This window comes from Mustela nivalis (assembly GCF_964662115.1).
Source record: "Mustela nivalis genome assembly, chromosome: 3".
NCBI classification, from domain to species: Eukaryota; Metazoa; Chordata; class Mammalia; order Carnivora; family Mustelidae; genus Mustela; species Mustela nivalis.
Window position 1 is genome coordinate 110,658,245 of NC_139022.1, and position 23,054 is coordinate 110,681,298.

The 23,054-nt window shown below is 53.9% G+C and overlaps 1 protein-coding gene across 12 annotated transcripts in view; it reads left to right on the forward strand.

Annotated features, from left to right (window-relative positions):
- SEPTIN8 (septin 8) overlaps positions 1-23,054 on the forward strand; it is a 26,645-nt gene continuing 3,591 nt past the window's right edge. The window contains exons 1-10 of one of the 12 annotated variants that reach the window (XM_082725719.1): positions 3-600; positions 12,332-12,452; positions 13,401-13,596; positions 13,952-14,132; positions 14,660-14,821; positions 15,384-15,480; positions 15,699-15,867; positions 16,074-16,206; positions 16,304-16,494; positions 18,747-21,625. In XM_082725719.1, the coding sequence (XP_082581845.1) occupies positions 571-600; positions 12,332-12,452; positions 13,401-13,596; positions 13,952-14,132; positions 14,660-14,821; positions 15,384-15,480; positions 15,699-15,867; positions 16,074-16,206; positions 16,304-16,494; positions 18,747-18,753 (1,287 nt within the window). In that variant the 5' untranslated portion in view covers positions 3-570 and the 3' untranslated portion in view covers positions 18,754-21,625. Of the gene's footprint in view, positions 601-7,585; positions 7,769-12,331; positions 12,453-13,400; positions 13,597-13,945; positions 14,133-14,659; positions 14,822-15,383; positions 15,481-15,698; positions 15,868-16,073; positions 16,207-16,303; positions 16,495-18,746; positions 21,626-23,054 lie in introns of those variants that run through there. The other 11 variants (XM_082725720.1, XM_082725727.1, XM_082725728.1 and 8 more) reach the window with 11 other exon arrangements.

Below are 23,054 nucleotides of genomic sequence, written 5' to 3' on the forward strand. Positions count from 1 at the left end.
CGGCCTCTCCTGTCCCCGATGGGCAGCAAGTAGCCCGTCGACACTCTGTCCGGTGGTCCCAGCGCATTTGCAGACTCCGACGGGGTGGAGGCGCCTTGGCGGGGAACCCCTAGGCGCTCGCCGTGCCCCATTCTCTTCGCCATGGAAGTGGCTTACTAGCGCGCGGAGCCCTGTCACGACCATCCGGGCTTGGCCCCAGCTTCCCAGAGAGACGCGCACTGGCCCTTGGCCCCCCAGGCACTGCCCTCCCGGCCCCCCAACTCGCGGACTACAAGTCCCAGCAGGCCCCGCAGCTTGCACCTCCCGCCTCGCAGCGGAGACCCCCGGCTGTCCAAGCCCGGCTCTGGCTGCGCTCGTGGCGGGGCCGGGCGGGGAGGCCGGTCCCGCGGGCGGGGGCGGGGGCGGCTCCGCGACTTCTCCCGCCGCCGCCGCCAAGGGGAGTTTCCAGGAAGTGGCCATATTGGATCCATTCAGCCGCAGCCGCCCGGGCGGAGCGCGTCCCGCAGCCGGCTGGTCCCCGTCGCGGCCCGGGTGCTCGCCCCGGCTCGCCCGCCCGGTGCGGAGCTCGCCATGGCGGCCACTGACCTGGAACGCTTCTCGGTGAGGGCCCTGCTGGGCCGCGGCGCGCGCTGGAGACGCGGGGCGCGGGGAGGGGGCCGCCCTGCAGCTGGCGGGGGGCGCCAGGCGGGCTGTCAGCTCCAAGCGGCCGGGCCTCGACGCCAGGCTGGCTTGGGGACACCCGAGCGGGCTCTTCGCTGCGCTAGCCTGGGGTCCCGGGGCGTCGGGTGGGGGCGCCTTCTTTGGGCGCGCGAGAGGTAGACCCCCTTCGCGGGAAGAAGCAAATAAATACCTGCCTGGTTCAGGCCAGGTGCTAGGACGGACTGTGGGGCCTCAGGAGCCGGAGCGGGGAGGTGGGATCCCGGATCCTCCGGACCCCCACATTTCCCTGGGTGTTTTTGCACTGCTGGGGAGAGTCCTAGCCGCGCAGGTGCTGTTGGATGGGCACAGCCTAGGAGGATGAAGCCCAAAAGGATCCGAGGGAGTCCTTCAGATGAGCCCCGAGTAGTTGTAGACTTGGATCCTGAAGACCTTGGGCCAGCTTTTTGCCTTTTTTAAACGCTCGTCTCCCATCCCCACTCCCCACCTAAGCGCCCAGACCCTGGGGGCGATTCCACGCAGGTCCCGCCTCAGTGATCCTGTCTGAGGCAGCCATTCCCCCGGGAACGAGCGATTCTAGATTCAGCCAAGTGGATGTTTGTTTGGGCCTCAGTCTGGGTTTGCATTCTGCAGGGGTACCGGCTGGGGTGGTTTCTGCGGGGGGTCTCTGTGGGGCTGAGCCCACTAATAGCCAACTTCCTGAAGATGTTTATAATTCACCTGGGGGAGGGGAGCCCTTTGGGGATTATGTCTGCCTGTCCCCTGGTGTCTAAGGCTGCATCTGGGTGTGTCTGGGAGGCCGGGCTGTGACAGTGAAGGGAGCTGTGTCCTCTTGCCAGCATGTGAGGCCCTGGTCGGGCGGGAAGGGGGGAGGGAGGGCCCGGGGCTGATAGGGGGGAGGGGGGAAATGTTGAATATGTGACTGATAAGAAATTGGTTCTGGGGCTAAATTAAGGAGCTAGGACTTATGTAATTAATGCTATAAATACTATCATCTGAATTTATGTATGTAAATTTACCCTTTAATCTGAAAATACATTTGTTGGTCTACTTTGGAAATATGCACAACTGAATCAGGAGCTTTTGGTTTCATAATTTCTAGACTGAGGTGTTTTATTCCCATTGAGGAGGGGGCTCTGTGTCAGTCAAGTAAGTTTAAATACAGGAGGAGCTGAATTAGGTTTACCTCACACCTGCACTGTGAATTGGAGTTTATGTACCCAAAGAGGGCAGTCCCTGAATCCTAAGAGACCTGCTGATTAGCTGAAGCCAAGAGATCAGTGAATGTTTGCACATCTATGCATGCGTGTCTGTGTACATTTTCTGTGCCCAGCTGACCATAAAGTTATGTCTGAGTCTTGTCTGTGGCCGGAGGTTGCTCTAACAGTTGGTCTTGCTGGTGGGAACGGTATGTAGAGTAACCAGAATCAGACTGCCCCATATGAATCTTAGACTACTACTTATTGGCCATGTGACCTTGAGCACGTTAGTTAACTCCTCAGTGTTCTTCTCTGTGTATTGGGATAAAAATAATACCTTCCTCCAAGGCTTATTGGATGGATTCAATAGGAGAATCCAGGTGAGGTACTGGAGCAGTGTCTGGCATGGGGTAAGGATTCAATAAATGATGCAGGCAGGATACCTAGTGCCTGAGTGAATGTGGACACTGGCCCTCTGTGTAAGAAGGCAGTGCAAGAGGAGTTACACAGTATGCTCCCTGGGGTTCCCATCACTGCATGCCCAGAGATGGTCCTCAGACTCTGAACTGAGAGGCCTGATGGCACTGCCAGGAGGTGGTGTGGCAAGGCCCTTATCCTCAGATTCCTGTGTTCGCATTTCTGTGAGGATCTGGGGTATTACTTCCTTGGTGGGGCAAGGCACAGAGAGGGGACTGACTCAGGTATGGTCATATGGCCTGAGCTCAGAGCCTTTGGTAACAGTGCCAGGTTAAGCTGGTTAGAGGAACGCCTTCCACAGCCTCCATGCTCTGAGCCATCTGCCTCCTTGGGAGGATTTGCATAGGGTTGAATTTGGGTGGAGACCTTGGGTGGGGTTTGGCCTGAATTTAGAAGTCTGGACTCCATTCTTCTCTCCTGGCTTGTCATCCTGGGAAAGTAATTTCTTTTTCTATCTTGCTATAAAATGGGCCCAACCATAATAATATTCTTCAAAGAGTTTGTGGAAGGTTAATTGCAGTCTACGGCGTGTTTAGAGATATGGTTAGGTGTCTCTCCAGCCTCAGGGTTGACTTTGGTATTAAGCATTGGCCATGAGGCTATGATTTGATGGAGCTTTGGCAGGTCTACACTCCCTGCACGCCCCCCTCCACCCCGTCCCCCTGGCTTGCTTGGTGGTCAGGCAGCTGGCCTAAAAACTGTCCCACCCTGGAGCTTAGATGAGTATACAGAGTTGTACCTTGAGGTCAGTATGTGCTGGGTTCCTGTTCCCCACATAGCATGATGTAAATAGGCTTGGCAGCCTTTACATCTGGACTAGGCTCCGCTCAACCCTACATCAGTCATGGGGTTCGGGTTGACATCTCCTGGATGTGCATGTCTGGGACAGCCCTCTGAGGAGTTTCTGGTGCTTTTTGTCTTCCTTGAGCAGCCAGACTCCTGTGCACTCTTGCTATCTTCTTCCACCCCCTACCAACTCCGTGGGTCCCAGAGTTTCCTGCCCCCCAGGGCCATCTCCTGTGTTTCTTCTGTCTGAATCTCATGGGGCAGGGTTCAAACTCCAAGGTGAGGGAGGCTTTAGAGCCAGGAGAAAGTGCAGCTGTGAGGGGGAGAGGGAAGAAGCGTGCAGCATGGCAGTGTCACGCCTGGCATTCCTCCCAGCCAGTCACCACCACCACCACCCCCCCTCCCCACCATCTCCGCTTTATCCCCAGCGCCATCTGTCACTTCCGTTGTCACCCCTGTAATCTTGACACTTCCCCAAGAAGCAGGCTATCCAGGGAGTGCCTATTCCCTCCCTAAAGCAAAAACTGGCGGTAGGAAGGGGTGTGTGGGAGGCAACTCTCTCGTGCAACAGGGCTCTGTCATGGAGTGGTATCTCCCTGTCCTGTAAAAATGGCCAGGAATGGTCTTCCGGAGGCTTTTTGAGAGAGAGAGAGACAAGAGCTGAGCAAGGACATCTGTGAAGCTGTCAGTGCCTGCTGGTGTTGAGAGGTCGCAAGTGAGCACCACCTGCCAGGCTGCAGCTCTGCCCCGCCTCCCTCATGGGCATCTTGCCTTGCTATGGCTGCCAGCTTTAGGGAGGTCTGCCTAGGATCTTGTTTGCAATGGGTCAGAGTGGGGAGGCACTGGTGATCCAAGGGAACACGTGATAAGGGACTGACTAGGGTAGGAAAAGAGAAGGTGGCAAGAGGGAGCCCAATTACAGTGCCGATAAGATGGGAGAATGTATGGAGGCCAGGACCCCAGGCCCGACTGGATGTCAGGGTGGGCTCTGGATGTTTTGTGCCCATCAGATTGTTGATGGCCAGTAGCCTGCAGTTGGGTGAGGCTGCAGACGCTGGTCATTGGTAAGTTTAGGCCTGAGGAGCAACACTTGAGATGAGAAAGGGGGTGAAGACCTCTGAGTTTTGGGCTCTAAGATGGGTGAGGTGGAGGTATGTATTTGGGGCATTAACTACCATGAATGTTTCTGTGGCTTGGATCCAGCTACCAGAAGAAAGCAGCTGCAGGATGACAGAGCAAAGGGCCTGAGGGCTGGCTGGCCTCTGTGTCTCCCCTGCAGCCTCTCCAGCCTTTCTGCCCCTGCACTGCCACCACAGGTCTTGGGATCCCCAGGCACAGCCCCCAAGGCACAAGATTTCCCAGACAGCCAGATGTGGAACTGTGAAGGCAGGAGGGAAACGCATCTGGCTGGGGAGGGGATATTTTCCAAGGGCAGCATGCCATCACACTAGAGTCGGAATTCTTTGCTGGAACCATCTGTATCCTCAGGACTTACATGAGGAACCATGGCTGGGAAGAGGTGGTGGAAGATAGGGCAAGGGGCATCTCTGTTGTATCTTTACTTTAATGGCCCTTTGTGGTCTTAGGGGAAATTAGATATTCTCCTCCTCAGGACATGTGGCTTCTAGGCAATTCTTGGTCCCTATCCTGGAAGCCATGTTAGAGGGGTAGAGCCAGGGGAGGAGGGAATAAGGACCTGTTTCAGATTGCTGGTGCCAGCTACTCTTTGGGCGGCCTCATGGGCTTGGGCCATCTGGGGCCCAGGATTCCAGAGAGGCTTTGGGTATGAATTCAAGTCCACATCCCAGACCTGGCTGTGGGGCCAGTGTGTGAATCTGATACTTTGCCCGGAGCTGGGCTGAATGGGGCAAGCAGCAGAATTACAGTACTGCAGCCCTGAGCCTTCACTGGCCCATGCTGGTGCCCCTGCATTTTTCCACCCCTTCCCAGCACCGGCATCCATCCTGGGACTGGAGAGGGGGAGGGTCACCTTCATTGCCCACCTCCCCCCATCCTAGCGTAGAGTCTCATTCACTGTGGAACACACTCTGTTTCCTTGAGTGATGTCCAGACCTGCTGCAAAGCAGTGGGGACTGTCGCCGGAGTGCCTAAGCCAAGTGGGAAAGTATAAACACATGGGTTTCCAGTGTCTTCTGAGGCCCAGAGCATCTTTCTCATCTGCTCCATGGTGGAAAGGACTGCTCCTTCTCAGACAGCACCACAAAGCCCAAGAAAGTGTTGTGTCCTAGGCGTGGGGTGAGCTGCTTGGACCTAGAGACTGGTAACTGTGCCTGGCTTCTTAAAAACCTTATTTTGACAGAAGTGTGAAACAAACTATCCTATATTGCTAAACTATCCTGGTTTTCTGTGTGCATGAAAAGGGAGGAAAGTGCCTGGTGGTAAGACAGGGAAGCAGAGAGAACAGATATAGGGGAAGGGGCGTGGGGTGGCCTTAGGCTCCTGGGGGTAGTTTTGCTCCTTAAGTCCCTTCACTTCCCAGGAGGGAGGAGGGGATGGTGGCCTTCTCCTGGGACCTAGCTGCCATGGTGCCATCGTGGTCACCGCACTGGTATACCATGCAGGTTGATCCCTGCTCGTGTCTTCTCCCCAGGTTTTTGGGGTGTTTGTTGCGGTGTTAGGAGAGAGACACTTTTTTTTTTTTTTTAAGATTTTTATTTATTTATTTGTCATAGAGAGAGAAGCAAGAGCAAGCACAGGCAGACAGAGTGGCAGGCAGAGGCAGAGGGAGAAGCAGGCTCCCTGCCAAGCAAGGAGCCCAATGTGGGACTCAATCCCAGGACGCTGGGATCATGACCTGAGCCAAAGGCAGCCGCTTAACCAACTGAGCCACCCAGGCGTCCCAAGAGAGAGACACTTTTGTGTCTCTCTCACAGGTTCTTTCTTGATTATGGATAGGTGAATCCTGCCTCTGTCCTTCCCTCCTGGCCCAGGAGAGCAACATTCTCCTCCGCTCCCTCCCGCACACATCCCTTTGGTTATTTCCCGTAACCTTTGACCTGGGCTTTGAGACTTGTTGTAGATTCCTGGGATGTGAGCCTAAGCCTTTCCTGGGAAAATTCCTAGGATTCCTCTCAGACTCAAGGACAGTTGCGCTATGACCATGGGTTCTGGCCAGCGGCCTCTGCTCTGGCTATTTAAGGCCCAGGCTGCTTAGAGTAGCTAGAGCTGGGGGTAGGGTGGTTTGTGCTAGGAACATGGGTGGAGAAGGCTCCCAGTGGGGCAATGACTCCAGGGTCCAGTGCTCAGCATTAATAGAACTTCCCTGGGCTGGGCCTCTTCTAAGGAGTGGGCTTCCTATTTGCCTGGCAGGTGTTCATGCCAATGGGTTCTAGGCCTGGGAGCATGGTGGAGAAGAGTTGTCTGAAGACCAAGGCCCTGGAGAACTCTTTAGAAGGCCTAGGGTGGGGAGTTCTCTTTTTCCAGGATTCAGGAGCCAAACACCTATACATTTGGGTACCATTTCTCCTTCTATCCCAATGACCAATGTAGTTTGGGACGTTTGACCTATTTACCCACACCTTCTTTGGCTCTGTTGGTTCAGACATTCAGTAGATTTCTAATTTCTTCAGGATAAAATCATGTTTTTGTGTGGCTGAGCTATTAGGCATGGTTTCTCCCCAAAACCCACCTCTCGTCTTGGTGAAAGGAGTAGCTCCTTTTGACTGGCAATCAGGGCTGGTCCAAAAGCTCAGACAGAGCATTTCCTGGTCAGGAAAATGACGTCCTAGTTATCCACTGGGCTGCATAACAGAATGCCATTCTCTACTTCGTTCTGGACGGCCAGGCATGGAGGACAGCGGGCCTGAGCAGTTGTTATTTTTGTTGTTGACTTTGATGTGCCAAAGAAATGATGACACAGAAGCTTGGGGCCTGGCTCAGGAGCCAAAAGCTTGTTAGTGATTAGAAGGGGATAATGGCTCTGTGGAGTTGGCCATTGTGTGTGCAGAGCTCAGAGCTGCCAACTCTCTGTTCTGGAGCTTTGAGAACAGTTAGACCCCCTGAGCCAGCACCCCAGGGACCAGAAGCTGGGCCTGCTCCTCAGCAGGGTCTGAGCTGAGCTGTCTAGCTGAAGGATTCTCCTGTGGAGTCCTGTCCTGCTGGACTCTGAGTCCCAAGAGAGGAGACATGTGTGTGCTATCCTCCTAGCTCACTCTCCTACCAGACACAGTGTTGAGGATTGTTAGGACACGGACCGGGTACAACTGGATACAAACCCGGGTTGTGTTGGGCCCCATGGCATTCTCAATTTGTATTGGTGGCCAACCTTTAAAAATGAGGGGATTGCATGTAAAAAATCTAGATTTGTGGATTCTCTTGATAAGTTCTTGGATTCAGCAGCATTGGGCCCTCATTCCCACATTTGGCTGGAGTTGCAGCACCACAGTGGTTGTGGACTGAGCATAGCCTTTGCAGTTCCCTGGTGTTCCCACTTTTCCCTAGGTGACCCCACACTCAGCCAGGTCAGCAGGTCTTACAGCCAGCAGGCTGGGGAGTGATGTGCCTGGAAGCGGGGCCTTTGCTGTCATCCTGTCTCTGTTCAGATCCTGGCTTCACCCTCCTGAGCAGTATGGTCGTGGGCAAGTTACTGAATCTCTGGGAGCCTCAGTTGTCTCATCTGTTTGATGGAGGTGAGATGGTGGGCCTACTTCACAGGGCTGATGCATGGACAAAATGACACTTAGCTGTATGTGGTAAGCTTGTGATAGCAGTCAGCTAGTGTTGTCCTTGTTAGGACTCTGCTTTTTCCTCTTCACCCGTTGACATTACCTGCCTAGACTCTCTAGCCCTTTGAATTTAAACTGTGTTCTACTGAGCCGCTGAGGTCTGGGATTCGGTGTCCTCATTTTTTCCTTGGCAGCCATCCCAGTGCCTGGCACACGCAGCAGCTGGGCCCTGTGCGCGTGTGCCGAGTGACTGAATGACAGGGTATGGAGCCTTGGGAGAACGGGGGAGGCAGTGTGGCCAGGGGTTTGGGGCCAGGGCTTGGCTACTCTCAATTCCTGGCTCTGCCTGATTTGATCTCTAAGCACCCATGCACCTCATTTTCCTTACCTGTAAAATGGGGATAGTAATGGTGTCTGCCGCACAGGGTGGGAGGGACTATGTGGGAGCCTGTAAGCCACTTGGCTTAGTGGCTTATAGAGTGGACCAGGAGGTGTTGGGTCATCATTTGACATCGCTTTCTATCTATCTATCTTTTTTTTTTTTATTAAAGATTTTTATTTATTTATTTGACAGACAGAGATCACAAGTAGGCAGAGAGGCAGAGAGAGAGGGGGAAGCAGGCTCCCTGCTGAGCAGAGAGCCCGATGCGGGCTTGATCTCAGGACCCTGGGATCATGACCTGAGCCGAAGGCAGAGGCTTTAACCCACTGAGCCACCCAGGTGCCCCACATCTCTTCCTTTCTTTGGCTGTAAACACTGAGATGTTTTACTTTGCACACTCTTTCCTCCTGTCCTTACTTTTCCTTGCTTTCTCTGTTCCTCGGTGAGTATCACTCTGGAAACCCTAGCAGGATGTTCAGGATGTTCTCATTTGCGAGTATGGGATAAGTCCACTCAGCCAGCTGAGGCAGTAAAGGGCAGGTGTGGCCAGGGGTCCAGGGAAAAGCCCGGAAGTGGGGTGGAAACTGGCTTTCTCTCTTCTGTGGTTTTCCTGGCACCGCCATCCTGATGCTGGCTCCCCTCATGGTTGCAAGGGGGTCATGCAGGTTTAGTTTGGGTCACTTGCCTATTTCTGAGCCCGTCATGGGATCGTGCTGATTGGCTCAGCACAGTGGCTCTTAGGTGGCTATTAGGACCCACCCTTAGAGGGGGAGCTGAGGTCTTACCTGCTCATTGCAGAGCTTTCCACAGGGTCGGCAGGCAGCTGTCGGGAGATCTGAAGTTTCTTTCAGAGTTGTGTTAGCTGAGACATGCTGGTGATGCTTTGGGGGCTGCTGCCTCCTTCGAGGCTGGGTCAGCAGAGACACCCCGTTCAGGCACCTTGGAGTGAGTGGTGCGCCTTGGATCCCATGTTGTTGATGCCAAATATAAGATCAGAGAGGTTGGCATGAGTGAGAGTCACAGCACAGTAGAGCTAGGAAGTCAGATCAGTCTCCCAAGACCAGAGAACACCAGTCTGTCCTCCTCAGGATCAGTGGCCCTTCTTCTGTGTTTGTGCATGTGCGTGTGCATGCATGCCCTTGAGATCGACACTCCCGTGGGCCTTGAGGCTCCTGAGCAGGCGTTGACTGCCCCCGGTCTGTGGTCCCTGGAGTGATGGAGTGCAGCCTGGGCAACAGTCTGGTGACAAGCACCTCCTCGGACTCCACACACTTCTCCAGAGAGAGCTGGGAGTTGTGTGGGTGAAGGCAGCCGGGGCTAGCCGAGCAAGGATAGGTGGGCTTATGTGAGACCCTCCTTGTGCTGCTTTTAGCCTTAGGAGCCTGGACCTGTGAGAGAGTGGGGAAACTCAGAAATGGGATGGCTTCTGTTCCCGTACAGGCCCTCTGTGGCGCAGTGCACGCGCGCTGTTCCCGTGCAGGCCCTCTGTGGCGCAGTGCGCGCGCGCGGTTTCCAGATGCCGCAGGCTGGGTGGGTTTTGGCGGCAGGCTACAGGATGTTGGATTGCATCCTGATTGTGTCACCCTTGGAAGAAGAGGATGAATAAACACAGAGCCTTCTCTGCAAGCACAGCACGCCTGAAATTTTGGAGATTTTCAATCTCGCCTGAAAAGAAAAACACTCTAGACTAACCGTTCTGTCCTCCATTTGATCCTGAAGCTGCGATGAGCAGGTGGAACCGGGACTGCACAATGCAGCTCTGTGTGAGGTGCGCAGATGCCCCTTATGCTGCTGAAGGCAGCGTTCAGTGGCTTATAAATGGCGGTGTTGTGCGGCATGTTGGGCATGCTGGTGGGAGGGTGTGAAGAGCAGAGAGCCTGACCTCCTCCAGCCTGCAGCCAGCCTCGAGGAACTTATGGAAGAGTTGGAAAACCAGGATGCATAAAGAAAGGACAACGCATAGTGGAAGGAAACAAGGTCATAGCCAAGGGAGGGGTGTGGGATGTAAGTATGGGCTTGGTTGGAGCAGGTGACGGGGAAAGGGAGAAAGAACTGTGGAGCTCGGAGAAAGGGGCGGGTTGGATGAATGAATTCAGAGTTAAACTGGCTGAGTCTGTGAGGAAGGCCTCAGACTGTGAAGGTCCTCGAATGCCATGCTGGGGGGTTTGGACCTGACCCAGGACATCCTATGCTCTCTTTATTGTTTCTGATGTCGGCGCCAGTGAGAGGAAGCTGCCTTTGGGGCCTCTCTGTTGGGTTATGTTTGCAGTCCTGTGGGGAGCCTAGGCTTGAGTGGGGAGGTGGTAACGTGATCCCCTGGGGATGGAGGAGATGGAGAAAGGAAGGGTTAGCTGTAAGAACAGAGGCTCTGTGGAGAGAGGGTTATCAGAGAACAGGTGTTGGGGTAACCCTGACTTGTTGGAAGAGATTGTACAAGTGCCCAGAGGGTGCACGTGGAGTCTAGGCTGCCAGTACACACACCTGGCTGTCAGCAGTGAAAGGCTGCAGGGACTGAGCCAGGGTGTGGGGGAGGGGAGAGGGATGGACATCATCAGTCAAGGAGGGCTGGTTGAGTGTTTGTGCCAGAGGGCTTTGGTTGGGAGGAGAGAATGGCCAGAGGGGTTCAGGCTGAGGCAACAGGCTATGGCTACTTAGAAATCAGGGCAGACTCAGGAGCTGAGCAGATCCCTCTGTTGGAGGGCAGGCAGCCAGGGTCCACTGTCTGGTGTCCACATTAGCATGAGAGCTGCCACCGTCCTGCTGATCAGTAGCTCCCAGGGCTGCCTTTATTTGGGCCCGTTTCCTCCCCTCTGGAGCTGTGGGATGGAACTCGCACCCTTTGCCTTTCCTGGCCGTGGTCTTTCTACTGGGCAGCCAGGCCTGAGGGGGTCAGAAATAGAGCAGATGTGTTTCTGCCCAACATGGAGCCGTCTGAGGCCTGCCCTCACGAGGGCTAACGCTGGAAAGGCTGAGCCTGGGAACCTTCCCTTGGAGTACAGCATTCTATCGCCATTCCCAGGGAAGTGGAGAAGTCATCTGCACAAATTGGAATCTGACTTTGACCCTCTGCTTCGGGTCCTGGTGGTTTCTTTTTATAGTGCTGTGGGCCAGCTCCAGTAGCCCCAGCTCACTCGGGACCCGCTGTCTATCTCTCTCCTGAGGCTGGGCCTCCATATTCTCATTCAGAATCCTCTGTCTAAACTACCAGGGCTGGAGTGTGGGTGGGAGGGTGGCATGAGCCAGAGCCTGGGAGTCCCTAGAGAGCACCACTGAGGCAGGAGGGGTGAGGCCTCAGTCACAGTGCCTCAGAGCCTATCCCTGAGACCCCGAGGATGTAAGGGAGCACTGGCACTGTTAACAGGGACCATTTCTGCACTTGTTGCTTGGGTGGGTGGGGAACAAGGGGTGCACGTACAGAACTGTGAGCCCGGCCCATTGGTTGGGGGAGGGGGCCCTCTGACAGAGACCTAGTGTGAAGGGATCAGGCCAGGCCTGTCTCTGCCTGAGTCTTGCTTTTAGTCAGAGTGTCTGAGGTCTGGGAGAGAGCTGCGGGAACATACACGCTCTCTAGTCTTGGCCTCTTGAAATCTTTATTTAAGATCTGGGGACTGGGGGTGCCTGGGTGGCTCAGTGGGTTGGGCCTCTGCCTTCGGCTCGGATCATGATCCCGGGGTCCTGGGATCGAGCCCCGCATCGGGCTCTCTGCTTATCAGGGAGCCTGCTTCCTCCTCTCTCTCTGCTTGCCTCTTGGCCTGCTCGTGATCTCTGTCTGTCAAATAAATAAATAAAAATTAAAAAAAAAAAAAAGATCTGGGGACTGTCTGGGCAGGAGGACAGGATAACCCTCAGGGGTTGCAACTAGGGTAGATGGTTCCTTGCGCCCTCTGTGCTAGAAGACACCCCAGGCCCAGGCAGAGAGGAGGCGGGCGTGAAAGCCCTTTCCTGGGGTGGAATTCGGCATCCTGAGGGGCACTGGGCTTCCTCTCTGGAAGCTCCTTCTGGAGTTGGAGCTCTGGTGAGCTAACACAGTGTACTGAGATTTGCTGAGAATTCAGATGTGGGGGTGTCACTGGGGTTTGGCCTCTCCCCACATGGCCCCTGTTCCCCAGTGGGCTCACTGCCTTGCTCCGTTTCTCTGTTGGCAGAATGCAGAGCCAGAGCCTCGGAGCCTCTCCCTTGGGGGCCACGTGGGCTTCGACAGCCTCCCGGACCAGCTGGTCAGCAAGTCGGTCACACAGGGCTTCAGCTTTAACATCCTTTGTGTGGGTATGTGTCATGGTCTGGCCGGGGATGGCCTCAGATGGTGGGGGGGACAGGAGCCATCCAGGAGATGGGACGCTGCTGCCCTGTCCACCTGTGGAGCTACCACGGACCTCCCAGACAGACTCTCTGGGGTCAGGGTGAGGCTTTGACTGGTGTCTTTGCCAGGGTGAAGGACAGGACTTGGGGGCCTGACTCACTTGAAGAGTGAATAAAATTAGACCTGTGAATGTGCTTTGTAAACTCAGACTGTTTATCACAGCGGTGTAGATTTGTGTGTTTGTGTTAAAAACATTTGCTGTCATTCCTACTGTGTGTCAAGGACACTGAGGTAAATGAGACTCCCCTTCTATTACACTATAATGTGATAAGAGCTCCAGCGCGCATCTGAACAAACAGAGCCCTGAATGGGGAGGCTCCGGGAGGTTCCTTGAGCCTCAAGACCTCGGGCTCCCAGTGGGCACAAAGAGCTCTGCCAGATCCTCCACAGGTGCCTACGCCCTGGCATCTGCCGGGCTGTTGGTGTGCCTCAGGGAGCAGCCTGTCCTGAGCCGGATAAAGCTAGATGGATCAGGAGGCCCCTGGTGGCTTCACACCCCAGCCCTGCTAGGCCCATGACCAGCCCGGGCCCAGGAAGGATGATGTGCAGAGCAGGTGACTGGGCCCACTGAGGCCAGCAGAGCTTCTGTACAGTGGCTCTCACAGCTACCCTCATAGCCATAGCTTATGACTGAGTCAGCCTTCTGGCCCTTGCTTCCACACGTTATATTTGAGGTCACCTAGAAGGGACGACAGTTCCTAGGGGTGGGGACAGTGAGGCGTGGATTTAGAGGCCTGCCCCCCTCTCTTGTGTGGAAGCTGAGGATGCCTGAGCCCCACCATCCTAGCCAACAGCCAGGGGTAGCCCCAGCTCCAGCCTTTGACACCCCCTGTCCTCCACTCCTTGCTCCCCAGGGGAGACTGGCATCGGCAAGTCCACACTGATGAACACGCTCTTCAACACAACCTTCGAGACTGAGGAAGCCAGTCATCATGAGGAGTGTGTGCGCCTGCGGCCTCAGACCTATGACCTCCAAGAGAGCAATGTGCACCTCAAGCTGACTATTGTGGACGCTGTGGGCTTCGGGGATCAGATCAATAAGGATGAGAGGCAAGAGGCGGGAAAGGCGGCCCCACCTAGGCTTTCCCCCTCCCCCCCGTCCCCCCCATTCCCCGCCATGGCAGTCTTGGTTCTAACACTCTGCCCCAGAGCTCTTCATTCCAAGCTGCCCCCATGTAAATCAGCCAGCCTCACAGCTCATGGGGGCCGGAGGAAGGCCTCTCTGGGAATACCTGAGGTCCTGAGGACCCCTTTGGAGGTTAGGAGACAGGGTTGGCCAGCTGTCCCCAGACAGGGACCCTCAGGCAGAAGCCACTTGTCCTCACAGAGGGAAGGCTGGTGGGCAGCCTCTCACCCTGCAGCTCAGAGCCTGCCTCCTGGGTGATGGAGCTGTCTCTAGTTACAGGCCCATAGTTGACTACATCGATGCGCAGTTTGAAAACTACCTACAGGAGGAGCTGAAGATCCGCCGCTCCCTCTTCGACTACCATGACACGAGGATCCACGTCTGCCTCTACTTCATCACGCCCACAGGGCACTCCCTCAAGTCCCTGGATCTGGTGACCATGAAGAAGCTAGACAGCAAGGTATGCACCTTCCCACCCCAGACTTATTCCCTGGGCTTCCTGGTCCTCCCCGGAGTTGGGGGCTATGGTGTGACTGCCCACTGTGTCCCTGTCAGGGGCTCTGTTGCTTAGAGGCCTACAGATAGGCCCATGGGTTGGTCGTTTTTCTATCTTCTCTTGCATTTGTCCCTTCTGCTCCAGTGGGCTCCCCTCACTTGGCTCTTTCTCTAGAGCTCTGTCTCCTGGGCCTGAGCCCCTTCCTCTTAGCTGAATTGATTTTTATTCTCAGGTCAAAGCCGAGTTTGCCCAGAGGACTGATTTTGGGGCTCAATGGTGGTTTGGGGGAACCACCATAAGAAAAGGACCATAGGTGATTGTAACCACTCATTAGAAAGCCCCTGGTGGCTGGGTTCAGGCTGGGACTACCCATGGGAGCAGCTCCATCATCTCTCTGGCCTCCTGCCCTTCTGCCCAGGGATGGGGCCTGGGCAGGGCTGTCCACAGTCAGGGAGAACTAACCTGCTGCCCCTCTCCACTGATCCTGACAGGTGAACATTATTCCCATCATTGCCAAGGCTGACACTATTTCCAAGAGTGAGCTCCACAAGTTCAAGATCAAGATCATGGGCGAGCTGGTCAGCAATGGGGTTCAGATCTACCAGTTTCCCACTGATGACGAGGCTGTTGCTGAGATTAACGCAGTCATGAATGTGAGCATTGGGCACTGGCTTCAGGGCCAGAGGGCTTGGAGCCAGCACAGATCTGTGACACACAGCCCCAGAGGCTCTAGTTTCCCAGGATTCCAGCCTTAGCTTCTCCAGGAAAGACGGATGGGCACCCGGGACCCAGCAGGAGTCCTGTGGCCAGGAGATGGGAGGAATTGGGTATTGGGCTGGTGCTGAGCCTTCCCCGAGTTTAAGTTTCACAAGATAAGGATTCTGGGGAGGAGTCGAAACCTGGAGGAATAAAGCAGGCCAGATGCCAGGGCTTGGAAGCTTGGAAGAAAGCCAGATTTTCAGGTCCTGTGAGGGAGCCTCTGTTGGTCCCCGGGGAGCCCAAGGGCTGAAAGGACCCCTCGAACATGAGAAGGGGGGTGCAGGTTCAGCCTACTCCCCTATTTGGAGGCTCTAGGATACTTCTCCAAAAGAGAGCCAGGAAGTGAGCCCTGGCCAGGCCTTGTTCAGGTCTGGCCACCCCTCCCTGGGGCCCAGGACAGGGTCTGTCCACTAGTTTGTCAGCCCAGTGCTGAGCCATCCTTGGGCTCCTTTCCAGGCACACTTGCCCTTTGCTGTGGTGGGCAGCACCGAGGAGGTGAAGGTGGGGAACAAGCTGGTCCGAGCACGGCAGTACCCTTGGGGTGTGGTGCAGGGTAAGTGTGGTGGGGAGAGCACATCTGCTTTCGGGGGCCCAGATGTAGTGTCCTGTCCTTCCTGCCCGCAGCCTCTGTCCCGTGTCCTCCCTAGGACCATCTCTTGCCCGTCCTGCCTCCGGAGTCTGCCTGTAACACTTCGACCACTGTCCTGTGTCCTTTCCTCCCGGTGGCTGTCTGCATGCCCACCTGATGGCCCACATGCCCTGTGCTTTCAGTGGAGAATGAGAACCACTGCGATTTTGTGAAGCTGCGGGAGATGCTGATCAGAGTGAACATGGAGGACCTCCGAGAGCAGACCCACAGTCGGCACTATGAGCTCTACCGGCGCTGCAAGCTGGAGGAGATGGGTTTCCAGGACAGCGATGGCGACAGCCAGCCCTTCAGGTGACAGCCTGCTCCAAGAGGGAGCCTGTCTCCACAGCCAGGCTGGCATCTATGCCTGGGGTCTTGTGAGCCAGGGAGCCAGCATATGGGGCCCAGCATTGCCATCACCCCCTGCCCCATGCCCATGCGATCCCCCTTCTCTGGCTCTGCCCCACCCCAGCCTGCTGCTGTCCCACCCTTGGCCTTCTCTCTTCGGGTTTCTGCAGCCTGCAAGAGACCTACGAGGCCAAGCGCAAGGAGTTCCTGAGTGAGCTGCAGAGGAAGGAGGAAGAGATGAGGCAGATGTTTGTCAACAAAGTGAAGGAGACGGAGCTGGAGCTGAAGGAGAAAGAGAGGGAGGTGTGTGCGGGCTCGGGTTTGTGGTGAGGCCAGGTGAGGGAGGGCAGGGACTGGCAGGGTTCCCATGAAGCCCAAACTCCCCCACTTCTGCTCCCAGCTCCACGAGAAGTTTGAGCACCTCAAGCGGGTCCACCAGGAGGAGAAGCGCAAGGTGGAGGAAAAGCGACGGGAACTGGAGGAGGAGACTAACGCCTTCAACCGCAGGAAGGCCGCGGTGGAGGCCCTGCAGTCCCAGGCCTTGCATGCCACCTCCCAGCAGCCTCTGAGGAAGGACAAGGACAAGAAGAAGTAGGTGGTGGGCCCCCTGTCCACATGGGCTCTTTTTCCTTCTGGGTGCCCACTTCATCCTACTCTTGGTGCCTTTGGTTGACTTTGGTTCTCGCCCATGCTCGCCTGTTCACTGCTTAGCTCTCCTTCCCCTCTGCGTTCCCACCTCATTCTTGCCTATCTTCCTTTCCTTCTCACGGGTGAGCTAGAGATCTCAGGATACCAGGTATCTATGTGCTCTCTGTCGTGCACAAGGGACCCCTTGCTACCCCCCCCCACCTCTCCCCTTCTCTCTCTCTCTTTCTCTTCTCTCTCTCTCTCTTTCTCCCTCTCTCTCCCCTTCTGCAGCCCCTTCAGAGCTGGGCTGGTGAAGACTGAGCCAAACAGGCAGGGTGTGGCCCCTGAGAGGGAGTAGAGGTCTCAGGGAAGGTCTTTCCGGCCTGGAGAGGGGCAGGGCCTGGGAATGTCAGCATTTCCAGATTCCAGAAGCTCCTGTGGTTTCTGCTTGGGCAGCTGTGGTGCATCCCCCCTCAGTCTCTGAGACAGTGGATATGGGACCCGTGTGGGCTGGTAGGTGTTGATGGAGGGCAGCAGACACTTGAGTCCCAGCAGCCCTGACCCCTTGGGCAGGATGCTCACTGCCTGGTGGAAGGAAGGACAGCAGCTCCCTGAGGGGCTCTGGGGATCCTGCACCATAGATGGGCTGCCCTTCAAGTTAGATTTGGTGAGAAAAGGACTGGGGAGGGCAAGGAGGCTTTTCCCAGCCTCCAGGAGTGCAGTCAAGTTCTTGGCCAGGTGGGGGCAACTCTGAGTCATTTTTCCTTGGCTTTTTTTGGAGGCTCTTTTCCACACTCTTAGCTAGAGTTTAGATGCCCTGGCTCCTGGGGATCTCCCTCCTCTACCCCACTTCATTCAGCATCCTGCACCGCATCATACTGTGGAATCTCGTCCATCCCTGTTTCCCCATGTCCCTGGCCTGTGTCAGGTACCCTCTGTCTTGTCAACTGAGGAACGAAGCAAGTGACTCCATTTTTATCATCCTTGGGCTCCTTGGACCCCCATTTCTTCTTGGAATGTTTGGGAACATGTGTGTCCAGGCCCTCCTTTCCTTGCCCTGTGGTTAAGGCCGTGCAGCTCATAGGAAGCTGTTGGCTCTGCGGTGCTGCCTTGTGGCCTTGGCATTCTCCCCACCTCTAAAACTGTACTCCCCCTCCCCAGCATGCACCCACACCCACAGGATCTGTCTTACTGTCACTCCAGCCCCATTACAGGCACAGACTCAGGCATGTATCTACCAACACACACATCCCCTAGGACACACAAGCACAGAGGCATAGACACATCTAAGGGAAAGAAACTTCTGACCTCCCTGGGGGAGGCCAGGGGGGACAAAGCCAGACATTTGGGAATTGAATGCTAGTTCTTATGCCTAAGGCCTGTGTTCTGCTTTGGGATAGACCCTCCTCCTTTCTATAGTCTCCCTCATCTTGCTTATTGGTACCCTCCCCACCCTATCTGCAGATGCTCCTGCCAGAGATGATCCCCTGCCTGTCCCCAGGGAGGACACTAGCCCACATTCCCCTCTGCTGAGTGAATTTGCTCCCTGCTTTGCATTTGTTTCCAGCCCCGGCCCAATGTCCAGCCCTTGGCTTGTTGTGGCTGGGGACTGTGAATTGGAATCCATGTGGGTTTTAAACGAGTGGCTCAGAAATCTGGTTTCTCCTAGAAAGGAGTGTGTGGGTCTGTGTCCCAGGTGTTGGCACCTAACAAGAATTTGTCCTGCTCCCTGCCTCCAGGGCCCAGGCCATCTGGTTTTAGAAAAGGCAGGTAGAGTCCGCTAGGAAATAAGTTATGGAAAACCCCCTCAGAACGGAAGACAAGGACCTGTGGCCAGGTCAGGGCCAGGGGGAGGAGTGCAGGCTGGCTGCACGGGGCATCAGCAGAGCCCTCAGGGTGGGCATCCATCCCCATGTCAGGTCTGGGAGACAGGTGTTCTCTGCTTGCTAGACATGCCAGAAAGTTTCAGTCAGTTTGGCCCCTGGGAGAGACCCTGTGCTCCCATGCTGGCCTTGCAGGGGCCAGGAGTAGTCTAGGTAAGATGGCTAGGAGCACTCCTTCCTCCTGTCCTGGTCAGGGAAAGGGGGTCGGCGCAAAGTGCATTGGAGGTGGTGGGGAGGGGGTTGTTCTTCATGGCCATTTAGTTGAATTGCTTTGATGGGTTATGTGTGGTCTTCAAATTTTAATCCGTTTTTGCAAAATTACTTCCCAATCAGATCTTGACCCTCAGCCTGGGATGCCACAAACTGAAGCGAATTCTCTGCTTTGCTCGTCACAAATGCCAAATTGACTGCCCTTTCCCAGCGTCCAACTTGCTGTCTTTTGTTTCTGTTTGATTTGGTCGTCTGCGTAGCTTTTAATGTGTCTGTTTTTGTTTTGTTTGTTTTATTTTTATTTTTCAGTTAACGCACGCACAGACTTACATGTCAAGAGCGGACTTTAGACTTTCATGTGTTAAGTTGCTTGAGTTACACCTTGTGACCCTTCTTCTCCCATAACATGGTGTGAGGACGGACTGGGAGCTGGTACAGACTCCAGTGTTTACAGCCTTGCTTTGTCCCTTGCCCCTACCTGCTGGCTGCCCTGGGCCTGGCAGGCCACCCCTCTCTATGCAAACACGTCAAAGCCATGAATGCTGGAATCCAAAACTGACAAGGTTTATTTTTTTCAGAGCCAGTGGCTGGTCTTCCATTTACAGTGTCACTATTCCTTGACGGAGCAGTTCAGTGCCACTCTCGCGAAGGCCCGAGCCGGCGATGCTTGGCCTAATTGTTCCGCGTCAAGATGGCAGCTCACGTGGCGCCCTAGGTGTGGCCGTGTGGCCTGGTATACGTGCTGCGAAATTCACCCGATTCCCCTTCATTTTAATTTTTCTAACCTAGAGCTTCATTTCAATAATAACTTTTAGGATACTTCTAAATTTTTATTTTGGCACAAGCATAAAGACAGATAATACCCTCTCCCATTATTTTCATAAGTAACCCAGATTCCCTGATTTTTAAGAACTAAAAATATCTCTAAACCTTTCTTATGTATACAGCATCCCTATAATATTTAGGGAGAGGTGGGCAATAAACGTCCTGTAATGACAGTGTTTGGAATTTCTTTATGGCTGAAAGTGGATCATGAACAAGACCACGTCCAATGTTTTTAACGCGAATGTAAATGGAACAGCAGCCCAAAGCCGTTGTCTGTGTGCTCCAGAGGTGCTACCTGGAAACAGGGACCAACTCCACGTGTATGTTAAGTGTTTGACTCCATCTAAGGCGCCCCCCTCCGACCAATCCTGAATGTTCCCAATGCAGAGGACTCAGCTGGGAAAAGGTTTTTAATCTCAAGGTCATTGTTTTCTGTTTTCCTGGCTGAGTCACAAGGAAAGAGATGAAGGTGTCTGATGTGTGTGGACAATTTCAGAAAATGCTACCAGCAAGGGAGCTTTCCCCTCTCCACTGCATTCTTCAGGGGATCATTTTAAGAAAGTACTAGTAACATTGATTCTACTCTGTTCCTGTTGGTTTGTGAGCCAGTGGGAGCGTCAGGGCTGAGAATGTGATATGATGAAATAGGAGATGAAAAATGAGTAGCTCAAAGATCTCATTCATTGTTAATGGGCCACTGTGCTGGGCACAGGCTCCCTGGAGTAACCCACATCCCTACCCTCAAGGGGCTCACAGTCGAGAACACTCCCTAGTCAGAAGCCTTGGGAAGTCGTGCTAATTTATTGTTGGATTGGTTGGTTGTTTTCCCTTGTCCTCCATCCTCCTTCCCGTCACTGTTTCCCCCTTTCTGCCTTGGCCCTCTTTATTGATTTCCAGGACCAAGTCCTGGCTTCATGCTGTGCTTCTGAGATGGAGCTCCATTCAGAGTGGGGAGGAGGGGTGAGCTGTGTGTGTCCATAGAGGCCCTGCAGGAAAAAGGAAGCCCTTTCCTCCTCACCAGGAGCAGAGCACGTTTATGGATGCCTGGAGTGAAACTCCCAAGTGTCCTGCCATGACTAGGGGTGGATCCAGACTTTGAGGGGCTTCAGTGTGGCCATTCAAAAGGCAAATTGGCCTGTACCTAAGGCTCATGTGGGTCGCAAGTCACTTGGCTTTAGGGGGATTGTATGTCTGAGAGGTCTTCAGTTGGGTTGAAGTGTGACCTTTAAGATAGCCTCCGTCAGATGAGGCTCAATGACCCAGCGGATTCACTGGGTATATAAGAAATGGAGACTCCTGGTTTGTGGGGCAATCTGGGGATGCTGAGTGGACATTTCTGCCACCCATCTACCACAGCCTGTGGACTGCACCCCAGGCACACTGGAATGCCAGGATTGTGGCTGGTTACCAGCCTGCGGGTATGGGGCTTCCTAGCATCTCTGGGGAGACCTGTCACTTAAATATTCTGGGGTCTGAGATGCTCCCACAGGTCCCATTGGCTTTAGGGAGCCTGACTGCCCTTCTCTCTCTTTGCTGCTTGTGTTTGGAACTTTATCATCTTTAGCTGAGACCAAATTAGTCCTGGGAGCACAAGGTGAGCTTAAAACGTGCTGTCATTTAACAAGCTCCCTGGCCCGGCATGTGAGCCCTGCCTGTGGGATCTGATGTGCCACTCCTTTTGAGAATCCTCTTTTAGCATTATTGGGGCTGTCAGCAGGCTTACACTGGCATTTACTATCATGTCTTTCATAAGCCAAGTTGATTTGGGGGTAGAATCATGTAATTTATTGTCCAAACTGAGACTTTGCAGAGTAAAAGGAGGTCCTGTTAATAATTATGCCAGATCGACAGGTGTAAGCTGGAATGGCCTAAGACACACCAGGCTGCACCGTGACCCTGGTGATGGGTAACCTGAGCCTAGGTGGTTTGTAACTGTGCAGACTGACTGCATATATGTTTCTGTGTGTCTGTGTGTGGGTGCTCATTAAGTGGGGCTCCTATTGCTGGGTAAGAGGCCCCAGAGAGGGGTGGCTTGCTCCTTTGTTATGTTAACAAGCTTTTCTAAAACTGCTTCACTTGTTAATTCATTTATTCCTTCATACATTGACTGTTTTTGTTCTTTTCCATTCACTTTGTACTCTTTTTTTTTTTCCCATTAAATTTTGCATTTATTTTGAGTTTTTGTGGTGTCTTTTTTGGGCAATAGCTTTTCTGATTTAACACATTTCCTAGCCTATTAATCTGCTACAACTCTGGTAAAATACAGCTTGTCTTTTCTGTGAACTTTGTGGGGTTGATTAGCTTCTATAGGAGCTATGTTTTAATAGTGACTCCTGCTCTGGGAATCTGTGAAAGGCTCTGGAAGGGGAATGGGATGGAGGAAAAAGTTAGGGAGGAGAAGACACAGCCTGTGGTCCAGGCATCTTCAATGGGCGACTGGGTGTAGGACCAGGAGAGTGCAAACACTGCCTTTTCAGAGTTGATATCCTTGTGCAGTAAGCTTGACGCAGGACAACTAACATTTGAATTCTTGTGGTATATCAGCCATTGCTCTAAGTTGCATTATGTGCATTGATTCTTTTCATCCTCATAATAATCCTATGATGAAGTATTGTTTTCCCCATTTCATAGGTAAGGCACAGAGAGGTAAAGTAACTAACTACTCAAGGTCACACAGCTAGTAACTAGAGGAATTGGGATTTGAATGTTGGTAGTCTATATCCTTAATTCTGGAGCTATAGCTTCTCCATGGCAACAGTGAAGAACAGTGAAAATGTAGCCAAAATTCAAGTGTGCAGTTTGGCAGGGTGGGTTGGTGGACTTGAGTCAGTTTTGTCAAGGTGGGATGCCCTTTCTGGGTGACTATTTGGTTGAGGAAGGGCAGACTGGTGATGACATCTTGTGGATCCACTTGTTGAGTAGCTTTCTCTGTTGGGCACTAGATTCATCTCAGGGAAGACCAAAATGAGGAGAGGGAGACTAAGAACAGGGAGCTGACAACCTAGCAGGGAGACTTGTGTGCAGACATTGCTAATGAAAGTCCTGCTCAACTCTGCCTGCAGGGAGGCAGGTAGCAGGGAAGCAAAGTGTTTACCGAGCTTTGAAGGATAGCTTGGTTTTCCTGGAGAAACCAGGAAACCAGGGGGGAGAAAGGCCTTGTTGGTGGAGGGAACAGCACTGCACAGCTCACCCATCTGGGAGAAGTAGTATTTGGACAAGAATTTAAAAGGCGCATGCTGCTTACGTACCCTGCTCCCAGCCCATCTGCCCGAGTCTCCACACAGCTCCATTTTCTGCATCCACAGCCCCTCACCAGCCCCTGCCCTTCTGGAAATGGGGACAAGAGCGAGACAAATTGTATTTCTCCCACCACAATGATCCCCAATCTCTGATCTGAGGTGGGAAAGGAGTTCCTGAGGGAAAAAAGGGGAAAAGGCTGAGGGGAAAAAAGGGAAAAGGCTGGGACCTGGATTCCCAAGCATGCTTGAACAGTGTAACAACTTTTCTTAAACTCACAAGTGCACTTTACTTCCTGGAAGAGGAATATGGCTTCCTGGGAGGTGGAGCTGTAGCGCTTATCCCAGTTCAGGGCTCACAGGTTGGCCT